The following is a 16,444-nucleotide window of genomic DNA, read 5'->3' as shown; positions in this document are numbered from 1 at the left end:
CTCATGAACCCCGACCAGAGGGTCTGGACACGGGGAATGCTGTCCCAGCTATGCCCGAAGAGATTCTCCTGAGTCCCCCCCAGAAATCGCCAGGCCTTGGAGGGAGTTCACAGGCCCGAGGAGCTGAGCGGCGGAAGATGGGGCTGCCGCAGGGCCTGAAGACCCTGGTCCAGCCCTGCTGCAAATGCTCCGCGACACCCGCACAATCCCCTCCCTCCTCCGGGGTCAGCAAGACCTGGCCAGGAGTCCTGGCGCTGCCCTTCCTAAGGGTGGGGGCCCCTAAGGTCTCTAGGCCCATAGTGGATACTTCCCCTGCCCCCAGGCCTGGGGTGACATTTCAGTGGAGGATAGGGACAGGTGGGCGGAGGTGTGCACGTATATTTTCAGATTCCTGAGCTGGAAGCCTGGCGTCACACCCCGTACACCCTCCGGGAAAGGTGACTGTCATGACTAAGCCTACATATGCCTACAAGTGCCCCTGGATGACAGGGCGAGGCCAGATTCCAGCCCCTGCACTTTGTCCTTTGCTCTCCGCTCATAAGGACCCTGGGAGTGGGCTAGGGCAGAACCAGGAAGCTTAGCTTATCTGCTGATACATGAACACCTTTCTCCTCCTCCCTACACCCCCCCACCCCCTCCCCCAAAACCAACCATGAGCAGGTACCACAGAGAGGCCACTGGCCCCCGGTTCTTCCCTGGAAACAAGAGCAGTTGTAACCACAGCCCAGCAACTCCGTGTCTTTTTTGGTTTTTTTTGGCTGCGCTTACATGGTATGCAGGATCTTCCCGGACCAGTGATCGAACCCGTGCCCCCTGCCTTGGGAAAGCGGAGTCTTAACCACTAGACCACCAAGGAAGTCCAGCTCCGTGGTTGTTTTCGTTTTTTGTTTATTTGAATTAATTAATTAATTTTTGGCTGCGTTGGGTCTTCGTTGCTGCGCGTGGGCTTTCTCTAGCTGTGGCGAGCAGGGGCTGCTCTTCGTTGCGGTGTACGGACTTCTCACTGCGGTGGCTTCTCTTGCTGCGGAGCACGGGCTCTAGGCGCACAGGCTTCAGTAGCTGTGGCACGTGGGCTCAGTAGTTGTGGCTCGTGGGCTCCAGAGCACAGGCTCAGTAGTTGTGGCGCACGGGCCTAGTTGCTCCACAGCATGTGGGATCTTCCCGGACCGGGGCTGGAACCCATGTCGCCTGCATCGGCAGGCAGATACTTTTTTTTTTTTTAATAATTTTTTTAAAAAAATTATTTTCTTTATTTATTTTTGGCCGTGTTGGGTCTTCGTTGCTGTGCAGGCTTTCTCTAGTTGCAGCGAGCGGGGGCTACTCTTCGTTGCAGTGCGCGGGCTTCTCATTGCAGTGGCTTCTCTTGTTGCGGAGCACAGGCTCTAGGTGCGCGGGCTTCAGTAGTTGTGGCACGCGGGCTCAGTAGTTGTGACTCGTGGGCTCTAGAGTGCGGGCTCAGTAGTTGTGGCGCACGAGCTTAGTTGCTCTGCAGCATGTGGGATCTTCCCAGACCAGGGCTCAAACCCGTGTCCCCTGCATTGGCAGGCGGATTCTAAACCACTGAGCCACCAGGGCAGCCCCAGCTGCATGTTTTTTGACGCCTCGACTTACACTCTGGTTTCGTCCTTCCAGCAGCCCCACACAGTTTTTACCCCCTTTTTAAAAAAGTTAATTAATTTATTTTTTGGCTGTGTTGGGTCTTCGTTGCTGCGTACGGGCTTTGTCTAGTTGCAGCGAGCAGGGGCTATTCTTTGTTGCGGTGCGCGGGCTTCTCACTCGGTGGCTTCTCTTGTTGCAGAGCACAGACTTTAGGAGCGTGGGCTTCAGTAGTTGTGGCATAAGGGCTCAGTAGATGTGGCTCGCCGGCTCTAGAGCACAGGCTCTGGAGTTGTGGTGCATTGGCTTAGCTGCTCCACAGCATGTGGGATCTTCCCGGACCAGGGCTCCAACCCGTGTCCCCTGCATTGGCAGGCGGATTCTTAACCACTGTGACACCAGGGAAGTCCTCACCCCCATTTTACAAGTGAGAAAACTGAGGGCCTTTGCCAGTAAAGTGACTTGCCCAGAGTCACAGAGATGGCAGATATTCCCCCTCTTGCCATCTTTCCCTGGCTGTGTGTGACCTTGGGCATGTCCCCTCACTCCTCTGGGCTTCACCTGGATTTGGGGAAACATCAAGGCCCCTGCCTCATGAGGCAGTTAATGGGGAGTGAGCAGGACAGGGCCTGCCTCCTAGAGGCTCATGAAGGGCATCTGGGCATGTAGCGACAGTCGGTCCCAGCTGGGGGCTCACCACCTCACCTCATGCAGGTAAGCGTGGCCCTGCATGAACGTGAGTGAGCTGCACGCTCCCCATACCCCAGGCAGGTCCCCAACCTCGACTGTCAGCTTTGCTACCCACGACTTAAAACATCATGATGAAAGCTGCCCTTCCTGCCTCTTGGGGTTGCCATGGGATAAAATCAAATTATAGAACATCAGAAAAATGAAAGAGTATCACAGACACATAGGTTATTATTCTCATTACTATTATTATAATTATTTGTATAGCGCTAGTATTTCTAATACAAACTTCTACTTGGCCAGAGACAGACAGAAATCTGAAATCTGAGGCTACAGAGTTAGTTTTGGAGCCTCCTGGGCCCTTTCATAATGGAGAGCCATCTGCTGAAACATCAGACATGGCCCTCCCCTCTCCCGCTCCCCCACCCTCTATAGCTCCCCATTACCATTGCGGACAAAGTCCCAGCTCCTGAGTTCACGCCAGTCCTCTGAGAACACACCCACCCCAGGCATCCTGGGCGCCAGCAAATCTCCAGACCTGAGAAGCACTTTCCCACCTCCTGGCTGAGTTCCAAGGCTGCGTTCTTGCTGTGTGGCACTGCATCTTGCTTTCCTTCTCTGGGCCAAGGCTGAGGCTGACTAGGAGAGGAAGTGGCACCTGACAGCTTTGGGGGAGGGCAGCACAGAGGCCCTGCAGCTGTCACCTGTTGCAGAGTTCTAGTTCCTTGTTTCCAGCCAGTTCTTTGGTGAGTGTCATGGTACCCCCAGCGCTGGACCCCAGAGGCTGGCCCCGTAAACTTGCGTCTGCAGGGTGTCCAACTTCCAGGAGGGCCTGTTTCTTGCCCTTATGGGCTCCAGAACCCAAGCTTAACCCAGCTATTCGAGCCTAGCTCTGACCCTGCCTACCTCAGTCTCCCCACCTGTACAATGGGACCTGAATTCAAGGCCCAGTACATTCCTTCCAAGGGGTAAGGACTCACAGCCCCCACTGAGCTGTGCTAAGAGGGCTCCACCAACCCCATGCCCACCCCAACCCTGCTCACCCAGTTGGGGTCTTTCTCAGATGGGGCCTCCATGTACTCTACTGAGTGTTGGCCAGAACAAAAATGGTGTTGAGCCCAGATCTCCCCATTAAGGTTTCTATGGACTCAATTTCCAAAGTTCCCAGCCACATCAGATATTTGCAGTTCTCCCAACATACCTTCTGTCAAGCCCCCTCTAAATTGTCTCCTTTGTGAACTCCTATTCATACTTCAAAGCCCAGCCAAAAAGACCCCTCCTGTGGAAAGCCTTGCTTGATCCTTGGGCTGGGTTGCTCTTCCTCCAGTTCAGCTCCTCACACGTTCAGGATATCAAACAGTTGTTTTCCCTGGAGACTTCCGGAGAACAAGGCTCAAGTCTGACCTGTGAGTGATATCAGACACTGGGTGAGTCAGCTGCAGCCCAGAGACCTGAGGACTTCTTGTGACACCCAGCCTCCCATACACCCATCCCGTCAACATCCGCTGGAAGGTGTGAGCCCTGAGCTGGCCAAACCCCTTCCTCCCCAGGCCTGTTCCTCATCAGCTTTGGCAGTCCTGGGACATCATTCCTGCTAGGGCTGTGCCCACACCCTCCTGGCACAGGGTGTTCACACCCTTGAGAGCCAGTACATCCATTCCTGCGACCTCTGTCCCTTCTGTAGAGAACTGGATCCATCCATCTTCCCTTCCTCCCTTCCTTTCTTCCATCTGAAGATAGACGCCCAAAGCTGGGGTTTCCCTGGTAGAGCAGTGGTTAAGAATCCAGCTGCCAATGCAGGGGACATGGGCTTGAGCCCTGGTCCAGGAAGATCCCACATGCCGCAGAGCAACTATGCCCTTGCGCCACAACTACTGAGCCTGCGCTCTAGAGCCTGCGAGCCACAGCTACTGAGCCTGTGTGCCGCAACTACTGAAGCCCACACACCTAGAGCCCATGCGCCACAACAAGAGAAGCCCCCGCAGTGAGAAGCCCGTGCACCGCAACGAAGAGTAGCCCCCGCTCACCGCAACTAGAGAATGCCCGCACGCAGCAATGGAGACCCAAAAAAAGAAAAAAAAAAGAAGCCCAAAACGGTACTGACTATACACCCTGAGATGGGGATCCCACAGTGATCAAAACAAATGTGGTCCCTGCCTTTGCAGCATGGAGGGAGAGAATAAACCTATGATCACACAGATACACCCAAGAATCGGCTGTGACGAGCATGACAAAGAAGTGCAGGAGCCACAAGAACCCTGCCCTTGTCTAGGGATCCCCCTGGACCAGGTGATGTTTACACCGAGCCCTGAAGGATAAGCAGAACTTCAAGAAGCAGAAAGGATGTGTGTGGGAAGAAGGGTCCATTACAGACAGACAGAACAGCAAGTGCAAAGGCCCTGAGGCAGGCGGGAGTTTGGTGCTCTAAGGGCTAGAGGCCAGCATGTCTGGAGTGTAGAGTGAGGCTGGCGGGAGCGGGGGGTGGGGGTGGGGTGGGGGGACGGGCAGCCACACTCCCAAACTAGCTGCCGTCTAGGCAAGGACGCACATTATCATTGTGCAGCTACTTGGATTGCCACAAACTGAACACTCACAGTACCCAGCACCCAGATCAAGAGACATGTGCAGGTCCCTCCATCACATCCTTTCCAGTCGGTCCTCCCCAAAGGGCACCGTTGGCCTGACCTCTGCACACAGATGAACACAGGATCATAGAGAATCTGTTCTTGCGTGTGAAGTGGGATCTCACTGTGGTTTGCATTTGCATCTCCCGGATGACCCGTGATGTCAACACTCTTTTTATCTTTGCTGGCGATGTGGAGATTTGGGTGGCCTCTTGTTTAAAATACCCCTTCATGGGAATTCCCTGGTGGTCTAGCGGTTAGGGCCCCGCACTTTCACTGCTGTGGCCTGGGTTCAATCCCTAGTCGGGGAACTGAGATCCCACAAGCCTTGTGGCATGGCTAAAAAAATAAAAATAAAATGCCCCTTCACTTCTTTTTCTCATTCCCCTCCCTGCCTTTCCCCTCTCTTTCTTGCCCAAAGGCTATACCGGTATTCTCTGGTGGAAGAACAATCCAGAAGGAGATGAAGGCTCCCTCCTCCCCACAACCCACCCCTCTTGGGCCCTGCTCTGTGTGTGACAGGCCCGGAGACCAGGGAGAGGCACAGCGCTGCACATGCGCACACATGTCCCCTGTTGGAGCCCCCGCCCTTCCTGCAGCCCCCCAGTAAGCCTGGGACGGACCATATGCGGTACATGGCCTTCGTGTCACAGAGGCACAGTACGCCTGGCCCAAGTCGCCAGCAATGGCCACCCTGTACTGGCTCCGAGCAGGCCCAGCTCCAATGTGTCTGTTGGCTCACCTGTCCCCTCCCTACAGCTCTGCGACGTAGATGAGTGAGTTTGCCGAGGCCGCCAACACACAACCTGCTCAGCTGTGTCCCCAGAGAGGAGATTTCAGAGCTGGACACAGAACTTTCCACCCACTTCTGCAGTCCCCTGCCTACATGTCTGGGAACCAGGATGACCCAGCCCGGGCCCTGCCCTCCAGGGTCCCCCCACCCACAGAGAGGGAGCAACTAGGGGTAGACAGGAGGCCCTTGAGCCAGGGCCTTTGAGGGACCTGGAGTCCTTCTGACTCAGGGAGGGATGAGGGACCAGGCCCTCATCCTCGTCAGATGCACGTCAGCAGGGCTGCGTCTGGCCAGACCTGGACCACCAGGACGGTGTGTGCTTCCTGCCAGAAGGAGTAGGTCTTGCACGGCTCCTGGGCTGTCTCAGCAGGTCGGCTTTAGAGCCATCTTGGCCGAGGGGAGCGGGGTCCTGCACCCATCCTGGACAGACCAGCCTGGTACTCCCGGCAGAAAACTTAGCATCCTCCTCGCCATCCTGGCAGCACACAAAATGTGAAGCCCCCGCCCTCCAGGCCTGGGCTCTGGCTTGCCCCATGTGCTGTGTGATGCTGGCTGAGACTCTGCCCATCTCTGGGCCTTGGTTTCCCCTTTGGTAAGTAGGCCGGTGATGGTCACCGTCCAGGCTGTCTGTGACAAGCCCCTGAAAGGTCAGGAAGGCCCACTCAGAGGGCACGATCCACACTCGGTCCTGCTGCCCCTGGTGGGCTCAGGGGTGCCGAGTCCCTTTCCGAGGACATCCAGGGGTGAGGGATACAACTGTGTCCTACTTAACACAGAGCCTGAAAGTGGACCAGAAAAGGAAGGACCAGGGTCCCCAAAAGACGGGACGCCGAGCTGACCGTTCTGTGGGGCCTCGCGGCGGGAAGAGGGTGCTATGTTCTTTCCTGGGGTCCCCAGCTGCTCTGGGGCTCCCTTCGCTCTGGCTTAGCTAAGAGGGCACAGCATGCAGCCCCCTGGCCCTGTGCACAGTGGGTTTATCGCTGAGTCCTACCTGGGTCTGGACCAACCCCCCAGCCTGGCCACTACGTGTTCTGGGTCATAGGTGTGGGCACACGTGTCCTCAGGTGCACCTGTGTGCCCCCAGTGCTGGGGTCTCAGCAGCCCGGATGACTCGGACAGCCCGAATTACTCACTGGGGACCTGGGAAGTGGAGGGAACAGGGCCCCTCTGGGGAGGGGGAACCCTGGTTTCGGCCCCCGGCCCCCAACAGGGGCTGCTGTGCCAGGGGAAACCCCTTCCCCGCCTGACCCATCACACCCAAGCCTGAGATGGGGCTTCTCTGGGCTCGTACAGAACCAGTCTCATGGGTTCAGGACTGTGTCCCAGTGGACAGTGCAGGCCAAGGGGAGGGGCTGGTCCCCTGTCTCCCCGGCAGCTGGCACAGGGCTGGGCGTAGGGGAGACATCAGGAAGCTCAGGCCACCGAGCCGGCTCAGGTTCCTGGCCAGCCCAGCCGGCGGCTGAGATTTCTGGCCGAGGAGGGCCTGGTTACACGGCTGCGCGGCTCAGCCGATTGGGTTTCCACTTGGATGGGCCCCAGGCCCCAGGCTGGAGGAGCCAGCGCTAGCTGAGGAGGGCCCCACGGGGGGCCCCAGGCGCGCCCCACGGCCAAGCAGGGAGCCCGCTCTGCACTGCCCACTGACCACCCTGAGCCTCGGTTTGCCCACCTGAGAACAGCAGCCCCCTGGAGGCTCAGGGACTCAGGGCGCCCCCTCGAGACTGGCTGTGGGCCTTTGCGCTGCTCCAGCCCAGACTCCTGGGTTCCGGTAATCAGTAATTAATTGATTCTCGCTCTCACTGATCTCAGCTGGCTCCTCTGAGAAATGGGGAGATTCCTGCTTGGCCGGCAGGGGCGCGGTGAGCGTTCTGTGTGCGCAGGTGGGTCTGGCTCTGCTTCCGCGGGCCCTTGGGGACTCTGCCTTCCCTGTCTTGTCGCTGATGCGCTGCGGATGCGGGCTTCGCCCTGAGGTAGGTGAGCCTGAGGCTCCTGAGTCACCTCGGCCCCACCCACCCGCCTGCACTTTCCCAACGCCTCCCTTCCCCCTTCCTGTTCCCCTTTCACTTCCTCCGGCCCCTCCAGCTTGGGAGCTGTACCTCCGCTCCCCCAGCTCCCCCAGCTCCTAGGGCATTTCGGAGCCCCTGGCCCAGCCAGGAAGGGAGCCGGAACAAGGCCACCCAGCCAGGAAGGGGCTGAGCCCCCACCAGTGGCCCCAGGCGCCTGGGACGGGAGAGCCCACGTCACTGACTGCTTCTGGTCCCCCTGGGGCCAGACGCCCCCCTGCCCCTTTTCACAGCCCAGGGACAGAGGCCTGAGGCGCAGGGTCCCCTGGCCTCCTGTCTGTGCCATTCCCGTGGGCATGTTTGCCAACACTCTGGGGCATCAGGCCCAGGAGCTCCAGAACCCTGCTTGGCCTGAACTTGAAATTGCTGCTGACCCCACCCCACGTGGTCCAACCTGTCCCCCAGCTTCTCAGGCCTCTGTCTGGGGAACCAGAGGAACCTGGCATCTGAGGGATGTCTTGGTTGCCAGATGACTCGGAGCAGGTCACCACCCACTCCCGGTGGGCTAAGGTGGGCCCAGGTGAGAAGTGGACCTCAAAGGCCTCCTGGGACCACAACTGGGGCGGGGGGCATGAGGCCAGATGCCCCCTGTCTGTCTGGACGGCTGTCACCCCAAGGGGCCTCTGCCTCTTAGCACTCAGGGTCTGCCTGGGTCACCTCGGTTCTCATCTGGAGAACGGAGACAGCTAGCCCTCCCAGCAGAAGACTCCAGGGACCAGCAGAAGGGGCTCAGCTGGGTGTGTGTAGTGGGGGAAGCCCAGGGAAACTTACGTCTATTTCTGAAAAATTCAATCAAATAAGCAAGGCTGGGAACTCCCCAGGAGGGTGGCGTTTCTCTGGGTGCCCTGGGGGACAGGAAGAGAGAGGGTAGTTTTTAAGGATTTTTAAAAACACTCCCAAGAAGTGTTGGAAGTTCCCAGTTTCTCCGGAGCAGGGATCCCCCTCGGGCGGATAGCTCTGTCAGGGAGGACAGGAGGCCCAGGGCAGGCTGAGGGGCTGGAGGCTGCCCAGTGACAGCCCTGGGAGAGACTCTGGCTAGAGGCCAGGCCAGGATAGGGACCAAGGCCCTGGCTGACGCCCAGGAGAGCACACAGGGCCCAGCCCATCCTTCTCGCCTCCGGGGCCCCCTTCAGCTGGCTGGGCACCTCCTCAGAGGGCCTTCCCTGACTCCCTCCTTCCCGAGAAAATCCGCTGCTTTCCTTCTTGGGCATCAGCACTTGTTCTCTTTGGCTTTCTTGTTTGAGGTCTGTCTCAGGGATCACACCTGCTTTATTCAGTGTGTTGTCTGGTGCTCTTCTTCTCTGGAAGCACGTCTGGCTGGTCGGTGCTGGTGTGTGGAATGCAGGAACAGTGTGATCCAGGATGTTGAGCTCCTGCCTGTGCTCTTGCTGTGTAATCCTGACTGGGTCAGTTCCCCTCTCTGGGCAGGAAAGCTTACTGCTGTTATGGTAGAGGAGGGAGGAAGTCGTAGCCAACTTCCTGGAGGTGGCAGCCCAGAGCTGGCCCTGGAGGCAGAGGCACCCCAAGCCCAGTCCCTCCCAGGACCTTAGGAATCCAGAAGTCCAGAATTGCCTCTTGAGACCATCCTGGGAGCAGGGGACGAGGGCAGGGGAAAGAGGTGGTGACAGCGTGCAGGCCTGGGGCTCAGGACCCCCTGTTGTGTAACCAAGGGCCAGTGGCTGTCTCCTCTGGGCCTCAGGAGATAAGCACTGAGGACAGAGGTGGGACCCAAGAATTTAGACTTTGGAACAGCCTTTGGTCCCAGTCCCTGAGGACACTGCAGGGGACACTGCAGAGGCAGTGAGAGGCCTCCAGGCCATACACCTGGAATCCCTCACGCCGGACTCCAAGCCCTTTTCCAGTCTGGCCTCAGTTTCCTCATCTGTAGCAAGAGGCGTATTTGCTAGAATGCTGCCCATCAGTTGCTCCTCACTGAGGACCCACAGTGCGCAGGGGATCTGCCCTCCTGGAGCCAACAGTCTAAGGTCTTCCTAAGGTCTCCCCTTCTCTGTCCTGCCTCAGTTTCTTCCTCTGAAAAATGGAGCTTGGTTTCCCTGCGGGTCAGGGCAGCAGTGGGGCCCGAACACCCAGAGCAAGGCGGCCGGGTGGCCAGTTCTGGAGGAAGGCCGGGAGTGGTCCTTTGCTATGGGCTGTAAAGGTCGCCTGGCCTGGAGGCCTCTCAGGGAGGGGAACCGCAAGAGGAAAAAAAAAAAGCACCAGAAAGGCAAGTGAAGTCCCCATTGGCTGAGCCGGCTAAGGGCCCCGGGGGCTGTGTGCCTGCCCCGGTGACAGCTCTGAAAACTCCCTGCAAGGGCAAAGAACCTGTTCACTTCCTCTCCGGAGGTCTCCTCCCTCTTCCTCTGGCCCCTCCACTTCCTCTTTTCCTCCTCTGGCTGCTGTCTCTCTTCAGCTCCTTCTCTCCCGCTAGGCCTGCGGCCCCTACCCCCCAACCCTCCATCTTCCCAGGGTCCTTTCTCAGGGCCTAGGACACCCAAGCGGTCACTTATTCATTCAACAGATCAGAGCCCTGGGGAGGGTATGGTGGGTGGAGGTGGACGGACCAGAGACCCGAAAGGGCTCACAGTCTGGTCGGGGAGGCCCAGTTATAAATGCCGGCCCTGTGCAGTGGTCTTTGGGGGGAGGGGGGATATGCTGCAGATGCCAAAGGACTCCCTCAAGTAGGGGCCTTCTGGGATGGGCCTTGAAGGATGCATAGGAGACTCCCAGCTGCCGCAGACAGAGGGCCGGGAGTAGTGCAGCCTCAGCTCGGTGCTTCTGCCCCTTGGCCCGCCCCTGGTTGAGAAGCGGCGAGGTGGCAGCACAGGTCCTGCTTGGGGACCAGCCTTGCTCTCCACCCGATGTAGCTGCCTGGAGCCACCAGTCTCCCACGCCTTGGCCTGCAGCCCTGGTCCCAGTCTGTCTGGCACCCACCAGGCTCAGTGAACAGCCCGGAGCAGCCCTCATCGGCCAGGAGCAAAGAGGGTCACCCACCCCCCCCAACCCCCACCACAGCTCCTGAATCACAGGGTTGGCAGGTCCCAGGGTGGCTGGCCGGACGCCCGTGAATGAGGCCAGGGACAGGGCAGTCTGGCCCCTGGGAAGCAGGGAGTGGACGGGCTGGGAACATTTGCCCAGGCCCGGGGCGGGGCTGGGGGAGCCACCGAGAGCAGATCCCTGGGAATTCCGCTGGCAGGTGGCTCTGAGCCCGTGGGCTCTGCTGTGCGCTGGGAGACGGTCACCCTTTCTACCTGTTTGTGGCCTCTGCAACCTTCAAAGAGCCCTGCCAGCACTAGCCTCCTGCAGTGGGCTGGACCAAGCTGCCTCTGCCCTGGCCAGATTCCACCTCCATATATGGACGAAGCTTTTGCTGGTTTCAACACACGCTCAGTGAGCACCTACTGTGTGTAGCAAAGCCCTGGGCAGACCTGAGGTGCCTGGACACAGACCACGGGCAACAGGCCAGGGCCTCTACCTGGACCACCCTTCCTGTTTTCCCTTGTGTGAAAATTCAGCTTGTCACCACCTCTGAGAGGATGCGTGCTCCTCCAGGTTGGGCCAGATTCCCCTCTGGGGGTTCCATGGCCTCTGGGTTTCCTTTCACCACACAGTGGCTACTGTCGGCCACCCTCTGGGTGGCAGGCTCTCCCTGCCGGCCTGACACTTCTCAGAGCAGGGAACTACCCAGAACACTGTGGGGCACCCAGGTCTGCCCCAGGGTTTGGTGGAGAGACCCCGGGCAGGAGCAGGTGCAGTGGGAGGGTCTCCTCTGAGGGCAGCTGGCCTTCAGCTACTGTCACTGCCGCTCCACCCCACACCCTCACTCCTCTCTGGCACATTGTGTGTCCTTCCCCAGTCCTTGGTGGCCTCCAGATGGTCCAGGAGGGCAGTTCAGCTGTGGCTGCACATGACAGACAGACGATGGACGGTGGGCCCCGGGCCCCAGAGCTGTGACAAATGGCCCTGCCTGCCTGCACCCAGCAGTGGTTGGCAGCTGCCCGGGTCGCCGGCTAACAGCCCAGGCTTGGCCTTGGCTGGGTGTGACCAGGCAGCTCTGAGGCAGCCCAGCTCCGTGGGAACAGTTTCTCTGCTCTACAGAGCCCACCACTCCCCAGGTCTGCAGCAGCGGAGGTTTGGAGCCCTTCTCACAGGGAACTTCTAGCCGCTGGCCCCTGGGGGTGTGGGGGGGCTGCCCTGTCCCTGGGGACTGTGGTCTTGAAGCCCCTGTTAAATGGCCACCAGCCCCCCTTACTCCCCCATGAAACACCATAGTCCTCAGCCCCAGGTCTCTTGAGTAGTAATGTGCCCCCATGGCAAACGGAGACCCCCACTCAGCACGCTCAGCACCCCCAGAGGCCCCCCTGTAACCCAGGCTTTCTGGGCAGTGGAGCTAATGTGGACAAGGGGGGTGACTCGCTGCCCACCCCTCCCCCCCAACTGTTCCTTAAGTATGCGCCCACAGCAACCAGGCACCCTCGCATCTGTGCTGACCCTTGCCCACCGGGTCGCTCACTGCTCTGGGGCATCCACACCCGGAGGGTCCCGGGGTGGGGGGACCCGGAGTGACAGGCAGGCCGGGTGCAGGCCTGGCCACGCGGGGCCGGACCGGGCACTGCTCAGCTGGGCGGCGGCCCGGGGCTCGCACCCCACGACCCGCGGGCCCAGCACCCAAAGCCAAAACTCTCTCCCTCCTCCTCTTCCTCAATCTCGCTCTCGCTCTCTACCAGTCCATCTCTCTCTCTCTCTCTTTTTTTTTTTGCAAAAGGAGGGGAGAGGGGGTAAAAAAATGCTGCACTGTGCGGCGAGGCCGGTGAGTGAGCGGCGCGGGGCCAATCAGCGCTGGCCGTTTCGAAAGTTGCCTTTTATGGCTCGAGCGGCCGCGGCGGCGCCCTATAAAACCCGGCGGCGCGACGCGCAGCCACAGTCGAGACCGCGTCCACTCCGTCAGCACAGGCCCCTCGCCCTCGCCGCTCCGCCTCCGTCGCCGGTCTACACCGCTACCAGGTAGGGCCCCGCGCCGGCCGGGCCGCTAATGCGCTGGGCCCGCGCCTCCTCCGGGCAGGCAGCGCGCAATCCCGGCCCCGTGGACAGCCTCCTGGCTGCGGGGAGTGGACTCATGCGCTCCTCGCTCGGGGCCGGAGCTGCGCTCGGGGCGCGCTCCCAGAATGTTCGTTGGGACCGCGGGTCTTTGTCCGAGCGGGTGGCTCGCTCCGCCGGCGGGACGGCGGGACAGCGAGGCAGCGAGGTGGCGAGGCGGTAGGGTGGGTGGGCGCGGCGGGGCAGCAGGGCCGGGTGGGGGCTGGGGACACCAGTGCGCGTGCGTGTGCGCGTTAGGCTCGGGAAGCGAGGGCGGGGCGGCCGGCCGGAAGGGGTGGGGTCGCCGCGGCGCGAGAGCGCCTGCGCGCACTTCCTTCTCGCGCCGCCGGCTCCCGCGGGTGTGGCTGCTGAGCGTTCGCCGGGTGGTGCTTTTTGGGCGGGGCGGGGCCGGCGCCCGGTGTAGGGGGGCGGAGGCCTGGCTTCCTGCCGCGAGCCGCGGGGCCGCCTCCAACCCGCGTTTGCCTTTTATGGTAATAACGCGGCCGGCCGGCTTTCTTTGTCCCCAATCTGGGCGCGCGCCGGCGCCCCCTGGCGGCTCGAAGGCGCGGTGCGCCGGAAGTGGGTAGGGCGGGGGCGGCCGCACGGCTCATGGTCCTGTTCTCCCCGCAGTTTGCCATGGATGACGATATTGCTGCGCTCGTGGTCGACAACGGCTCCGGCATGTGCAAGGCCGGCTTCGCGGGTGACGATGCTCCCCGGGCCGTCTTTCCCTCCATCGTGGGGCGCCCCCGGCACCAGGTAAGGCGCCCGCCTCGGGTCTGACTTGGTGGGTGGGGCTTCCCTCTCGGGAGCAGGCGGAGGGAGGGAGGGGGAGGCCTTCGGTTTTCTGGGTGAGGGTCGGTGGGGCAGTGCCTGAGCTGAAGGCGCCTTGCTCCTCCCTCCGCAGGGCGTGATGGTGGGCATGGGGCAGAAGGACTCCTATGTGGGCGACGAGGCGCAGAGCAAGAGAGGCATCCTGACCCTCAAGTACCCCATCGAGCACGGCATCGTCACCAACTGGGACGACATGGAGAAGATCTGGCACCACACCTTCTACAACGAGCTGCGTGTGGCCCCCGAGGAGCACCCCGTTCTGCTGACCGAGGCCCCCCTGAACCCCAAGGCCAACCGTGAGAAGATGACCCAGGTCAGTGGCTCGCTGGCCTCGCCTGGGCGCCACCCCCGCACCCCGTTTCTTGCCCTTCTTTGTCACGCCCTTTCTCACTTGTTCTTTCTTCTGCCATTTTCCTAGGACTTTCTTCTCTGACCTGAGTCTCCTTTGGAACTCTGCAGGTTCTATTTGCTATTTCCCAGATGGAATCTTTTTCTCGTGTTTGCTTTTCTGACTAGGTGTTGAAAGCATAAAGTGCTGTGGGTGTAGGTACTAACACTGGCTCGTGTGACAAAGCTGACGGGGCCGCTGTAAAGTGGCCTTGGAGTGTGTATTCAGTAGGTGCACAATAGGTCTGAAGTGAATCCCCGTCCTGGGAGCCCCAGCACACTTAGTCATGTTCCTTGCACTCTTTGCATGTCCCCAGTCTGGCCTCACTGCTCCCGGTGGCTTCCCAAGTGTGACATGGTCCATCTCTCCGTGCAGATCATGTTCGAGACCTTCAACACCCCAGCCATGTACGTGGCCATCCAGGCTGTGCTGTCCTTGTACGCCTCTGGCCGCACCACTGGCATCGTGATGGACTCCGGTGATGGGGTCACCCACACGGTGCCTATCTACGAGGGGTACGCCCTCCCCCATGCCATCCTGCGTCTGGACCTGGCTGGCCGGGACCTGACGGACTACCTCATGAAGATCCTCACGGAGCGTGGCTACAGCTTCACCACCACGGCCGAGCGGGAAATCGTACGTGACATCAAGGAGAAGCTCTGCTACGTCGCCCTGGACTTCGAGCAGGAGATGGCCACCGCGGCCTCCAGCTCCTCCCTGGAGAAGAGCTACGAGCTGCCCGATGGTCAGGTCATCACCATTGGCAACGAGCGGTTCCGCTGCCCTGAGGCTCTCTTCCAGCCTTCCTTCCTGGGTGAGTCAGGAGGTCTCGTGCCCGCCCCACACGAGGGTCACTAGCCACGCTGGGAGTTAAGTCTGGCTTCTCTTTCTCCTCAGGCATGGAGTCTTGTGGCATCCACGAAACTACCTTCAATTCCATCATGAAGTGTGACGTCGACATCCGCAAGGACCTCTACGCCAACACGGTGCTGTCCGGCGGGACCACCATGTACCCGGGCATCGCCGACAGGATGCAGAAGGAGATCACCGCCCTGGCTCCCAGCACGATGAAGATCAAGGTGAGTGCCTGGCCTGAGCTGGCCCGGGCCCTTGGGGGGTGAGATGTGGCTTTGGTGCAGGTGAGCGTGGTGGTCGTCAAGGCAGCTGCCTTGCTGTAGGCCCCTGGTGTACCAGGGCTGGGACCGCCAGAGCCCTCACTGTGCCTTTCTCTCCCCAGATCATCGCTCCCCCTGAACGCAAGTACTCCGTGTGGATCGGCGGCTCCATCCTGGCCTCGCTGTCCACCTTCCAGCAGATGTGGATCAGCAAGCAGGAGTACGACGAGTCTGGCCCCTCCATCGTCCACCGCAAGTGCTTCTAGGCGGACTCTTAGTTGCGTCACACCCTTTTCTCGACAAAACCTAACTTGTGCAGAAAACGAGATGAGATTGGCATGGCTTTATTTGGTTTTTTGTTTTTTTTTTTTTGGTCTTTTTTGATTTTATTTTGTTTTGTTTTTTTTGCGCTTGACTCAGGATTTAAAAACTGGAACGGTGAAGGTGACAGCAGTCGGTTGGATGGAGCATCCCCAGAGTTCTACAATGTGGCCGAGGACTTTGATTGTACATTGTTTTTTTTTTTTTTTTTTAATAGTCATTCCAAATATTGTGAGATGCATTGTTACAGGAGGTCCCTTGCCTTCCCAAAAGCCGCCCCACTTCTCCCTTAGGAGAAGGGCCAGTCCTCGCCCGAGTCCACATAGGGGAGGGTGATAGCATTGCTTTCGTGTAAATTATGTACTCCAAATTTTTTTTTTTTAATCTTTGCCTTAATACTTGTTCTTTTTGTTTGTTTTATTTTGAATGGTCAACCATCGTGGCCCCCCTTTTTGTCCCCCATCTTGAGATGTATGAAGGCTTTTGGTCCCCCTGGGAGTGGGTTGAGGTGCGGAGGTAGCCAGGGCTTACCTGTACACTGACTTGAGACCAGTTCAATAAAGTGCACACCTTATACACGTGGCTGGTGGCTGGCGTTGTTGGATGTTGGGGAGAAGGCTGGGGCACTGGGGGTGCTTTGAGGTGCCTCTCACCCTGAAGGGTCTGGGATTGGGTTATGTGGGAGGAGTTAGGAATTCTGGCCTCTAATCCTGTTTAAGTGAATTCCCCGCCTGGCCCTTGTTCCCCTCGGTTTCTCGCTGGGTTCTGAGGTCCAGATGCTGGAAGAGTGGGGAGCTAGGGAGGTGTGGTCCCTGTACCCACCTCGTAGAACTGGGTGGGGACCTTCATCTCTGTGGGTGCTGCTTCCTCACTGTTCTCTTGGGATAGTGGGGTCTCCCAGGCCACAGGCTTTGTCCTCGCCTTCCCTTCAGTACCTGCGGAGAACCAGGGGC

At 59.5% G+C, this 16,444-nt stretch overlaps 1 protein-coding gene across 1 annotated transcript; it reads left to right on the top strand.

Annotated features, from left to right (window-relative positions):
• Window positions 1-12,684: 12,684 nt before the first annotated feature.
• ACTB (actin beta) lies at window positions 12,685-16,073 on the top strand. Its single transcript, XM_082670851.1, has 6 exons — window positions 12,685-12,761; window positions 13,464-13,592; window positions 13,741-13,980; window positions 14,431-14,869; window positions 14,953-15,134; window positions 15,293-16,073. The coding sequence occupies exons 2-6, from the start codon at window positions 13,470-13,472 to the stop codon at window positions 15,434-15,436; spliced, it is 1,128 nt and encodes a 375-aa protein (XP_082526977.1). The 5' UTR covers window positions 12,685-12,761; window positions 13,464-13,469; the 3' UTR covers window positions 15,437-16,073.
• The last annotated feature ends 371 nt before the right edge of the window (window positions 16,074-16,444 follow it).

The sequence above is a fragment of the Grampus griseus genome (assembly GCF_964374135.1).
Source record: "Grampus griseus genome assembly, chromosome: 14".
NCBI lineage: Eukaryota > Metazoa > Chordata > Mammalia > Artiodactyla > Delphinidae > Grampus > Grampus griseus.
This window is presented reverse-complemented; position numbering and strand designations above follow the sequence as displayed.

Bases quoted from the DNA above. Each gene is read 5' to 3' on its own strand.
- ACTB (XM_082670851.1), top strand. From the start codon at position 13,470: ATGGATGACGATATTGCTGCGCTCGTGGTCGACAACGGCTCCGGCATG. The intron at 13,593-13,740 runs GTAAGGCGCCCG...CTCCCTCCGCAG, and splicing joins TGGGGCGCCCCCGGCACCAG to GGCGTGATGGTGGGCATGGG. The intron at 14,870-14,952 runs GTGAGTCAGGAG...CTTTCTCCTCAG, and splicing joins CTTCCAGCCTTCCTTCCTGG to GCATGGAGTCTTGTGGCATC.